The sequence below is a fragment of the Helianthus annuus genome, chromosome 3 (genome assembly GCF_002127325.2).
Source record: "Helianthus annuus cultivar XRQ/B chromosome 3, HanXRQr2.0-SUNRISE, whole genome shotgun sequence".
Taxonomy (NCBI): domain Eukaryota; kingdom Viridiplantae; phylum Streptophyta; class Magnoliopsida; order Asterales; family Asteraceae; genus Helianthus; species Helianthus annuus.
Genome location: NC_035435.2, coordinates 11,276,895 through 11,280,711, shown reverse-complemented (window position 1 = coordinate 11,280,711; position 3,817 = coordinate 11,276,895). Strand labels below are relative to the sequence as shown.

The 3,817-nt window shown below is 37.7% G+C and overlaps 1 protein-coding gene across 1 annotated transcript; it reads left to right on the top strand.

The window, feature by feature from the left end:
- Positions 1 to 301: 301 nt before the first annotated feature.
- On the top strand, positions 302 to 3,564 carry LOC110931210 (flavonoid 3',5'-hydroxylase 1). Its single transcript, XM_022174615.1, has 3 exons — positions 302 to 1,270; positions 1,377 to 1,926; positions 3,386 to 3,564. The coding sequence occupies exons 1-3, from the start codon at positions 302 to 304 to the stop codon at positions 3,562 to 3,564; spliced, it is 1,698 nt and encodes a 565-aa protein (XP_022030307.1).
- The last annotated feature ends 253 nt before the right edge of the window (positions 3,565 to 3,817 follow it).

The window sequence follows — 3,817 nt, the reverse complement described above, 5'->3', positions numbered from 1 at the left end:
ATCATCTTGGATTTTGTAGTTGTTGTAAACTTCCATGTGGTCATGTATATGCATTTGGGTGCGTGCACAATGGTTCAAATCAACTAAGTTCTCAAGTTTGCCAACCATTAAACAATAAAATATATAGCGGTTTGAAAATTTTTAAATTTACAAACTATATATATATATATATATATATATAAAATAGGAGCCAATATAATTAAATATTTACACAAATACGTACCGTTTCTCCATAGTTTTGCATTATAAATAGAGCTCTCGACTTGCACTATTGATGTACTCACATTTTTCATCTCACAAAATGACACAAAACAGCCATGCATCATCGTGGTGGCAATGGGAAGTAATGGGCAACAACAAAGATGAACTTTCTATATTGGCACTACCGGTGATCACAATCACAATAGTTATTTTGGGTGTTTTATGGAACAAGTTGACACTATCGACCTCCTCACGATCGCCACCGTTACCACCGGGTCCTCGTTCATTACCGGTTGTCGGGTACCTTCCATTTCTTGGCTGTGATCTTCACATCAAGCTCACCAACATGGCTCACACCTACGGACCCATCTACAAGTTCTATTTGGGAAGCAAGCTTCACGTGGTTATAAACACCCCGGAGCTAGCAAAGGAGGTGGTCCATGACCAAGATGAGACTTTTGATAACCGTGAAATATCAGTGGCGACCTCAGTTTTATCTTACCGAGGCCAAGATGTGGTGTTTTCAAAGAACAACGCGAACTGGGTTAAACTTCGCAAGATCTTTGTCCATGAGTTCTTAAGTAACAAAAATCTTAAAGCATGTAGTTCTTCCCGTACGTATGAGGTTAGAAAAACAATCAACAAAGTTTTTAGTAAGATTGGGACCAATGTTAACATCCGTGAGATTGCTTTTTTGACTGAGGGCAATGTCATAAGAAGAATGGTTTGGGATGACACTTTCTATAAAGGCGAAAAGGGTGCCCATCTTGGAGCCGAGTTACAAATGATTACGTCCAATATTGTTAAAATTTTGGGACAACCAAATTTGTCAGATTTCTTCCCTAGTCTTGCTCGGTTTGATCTTCAAGGTGTTGAGAGGAACATGAAGAAACAACTTGAGAAATTGGAACAAATTTTCGCAAGTATCATTGAAGATCGTATCAAGTCTAACTCCAAAATGTCAGATGATGGAATTGGAGATGAAGGAAAGAAAGACTTTTTGCAGATCTTATTAGATCTCAAGGACCAACAAGATCTTAACAACACCCAAGTAAAAGCACTTCTCCTGGTAAGATTTACTCTTACATTCGTCATTTCAAATAGACACATCTCTATACCCCCCCCCAAGTGTTGGGTTTAGTTCGTTTGATGTTAACCTTAAATTGTTGTATCAGGACGCAAGTATTTTAGGAACAGCCGGAATGGCCTCACTCATAGAATGGACGATGGCGAATATTATGAGAAATCATGAAGTAATGAAAAGGGTGCAAGAAGAATTAGTAAAAATTGTTGGACCAAACAACATGGTCGAAGAATCGCATCTTCCAAACCTGCAATACTTAGGCGCAACGATTAAGGAAACATTCCGGTTGCATTCTGTAGCTCTACTCCCACGGGTACCGAGAAAGGATTGTGTGGTTGGTGGATATGCAATTCCAAAGGATTCTCTCGTACATTTAAATGTTTTTTCAATCCAACGGAATCCTCGATATTGGGACAACCCTATGGAGTTTAATCCCGATAGGTTCTTGGCGAATGAAGGGACAAACATATGGGATTATCATGGGAACAATTTGAAGTTCTTCCCATTTGGATCGGGAAAAAGATCATGTCCAAGCTTTCCGTTGGTTAAGAAAATGCAAATGTTTTTCTTGGCTTCTCTCTTGCACTCTTTCGACTGGACCTTGCCGAAGGGTGAAGAGCATGACTTTACCGAAAGTTTTGGTATTGTATTAAACAAAAGAAAACCACTCATTGCTGTCCCATATCAAAGGTTGCCAGATCCAAGCCTCTATATGTAAAATTTTAAGACCTCGATCGATCTCCTTATGGTTCACATTCTAAACTTTGTGTTTGTATTCTACATTGATCGAATTTGTTTTAAAGTATATATTTGTGTTGAATTTGTTTTAAAGTATTGTGTTTTTAAGAATGATTATGGAAACTAGTTTATGTTTGTTGTTTTAATAAAAAGATATTATAGATGGGGTTGCTTATAAGTTATAACCAAGAACTCAAACCTCGAATAACCAAACCCATAGTTGGAGAGTATATTTAATTATGATAAGAAAAATACCGCATGCAATCAGAAGGGTTCAATAGCTTTTCTTCGTTTTTGCTAAAGGTAACTGGTCTCCTTTTATGATAAAAAATAAATCATTGTATATTCATGTATACAGTTTAAACAACGTGTTACAGAGCTAGAATTCTAATTAGGATTTGAATTGATTATACATGTGATCAAATTGTGCAACACTTTAGAAAAATAAATCATCGTATATTAGGATCAAATACAAAGACTCCAAATAATAAAAAGCGGTACAAAAGGTATCAAACGGGCTCCGATTGACCTTATTCAAGAAGAACTGGAAATGTCTCATCGAACTCTACGATGTAAGATTTTAAATTTTCACTTTTGGATTTATAGTTTGTAGATTTTTTAATTTTTGTTTATTATCATTGTGTGTTTCCATATTTGCATCATTGTGTCTTTTTTCCTCAACATTGTGTTATATTTTTCAGCATTGTGTTATATTTTGCTTGACATTGTGTTATCTTGTATGAACCATTGTGTTTTTGTATACTTCTTATTTTTAGGAGACTTTGTAGAATAAGGGGAAATGGATTTTATCACCCTAAACTAAGCAAAATTGGCCAATGTCACTCCCAACTTTCATTTTGGATCCCACCACCCCCAACTTAACACTTCGGTTGTCCTGTCACCTCGTCGTTAACCAAACACTAACTCAGTTAGTTTTTTATCATACATGGCTAATTTTTGATGATGTGGCTAGTTTTTGATGAAGTGTAATGTTGAGGTGGCTAATTATTTTTAAAGAAATCTATATTTTAATTATAATTAATATATAAATCTCATGTTAAAAGATCCAAGGAATGATTAAACAAACCCTCTCTTCTCCTTCCTAAACACGCAGAAAACAAACCTTCAAACCCTAATCCACCATGAACACACCAAAACACACCTGCTTAAAACTCCAAATCCCCCAACCAATCCTCATCAAAGGCACCTGGTTTCCTTCTCACTTCAACCTCTCCATCACCGACGGCTCTAACGCTTGGACCTGCATCGGTAATAATCGATATTTCAATCCCATTATTATCAGTTACCATTCGTTTAAAGCCCTAACACCGTCAATTTCAATATTAATTGATTTTTTTGCAGCATCGGAAGAGGAGGTTGTAGAGAGAGCATCTAATTGGGACCAACCGATGTCTGAGTACGTTGAGATGTCGGAACGGTATCTACGGTTTCAACCACCCTCGAATCACGCACAACCACAGCCACAGCCACCCTCGAACACCGTCGGAGCCCGGCATATCAGATCGACGGGGACACCATAGATCGATGGGTTTGTTGCAGAGCTGTGGCGGCTGGTGTAAGTGGTAGTGGTGGTGGTGGATGACTGGATAGTGGCAGGTGTGGTGGTGGTGGACAGTGATGGTGTGGTGGTGGTAGTTATTGTTGGTGGAGTGAGGGTCCGAGGGAGGGAGGGTTAGAGAGATGTAGACAGAGAGAGGTAGAGAGAGAGAGGGATCAGCTTATATACACATATTGTTTTATATATTATATGTAGAGAATATATATATATATATA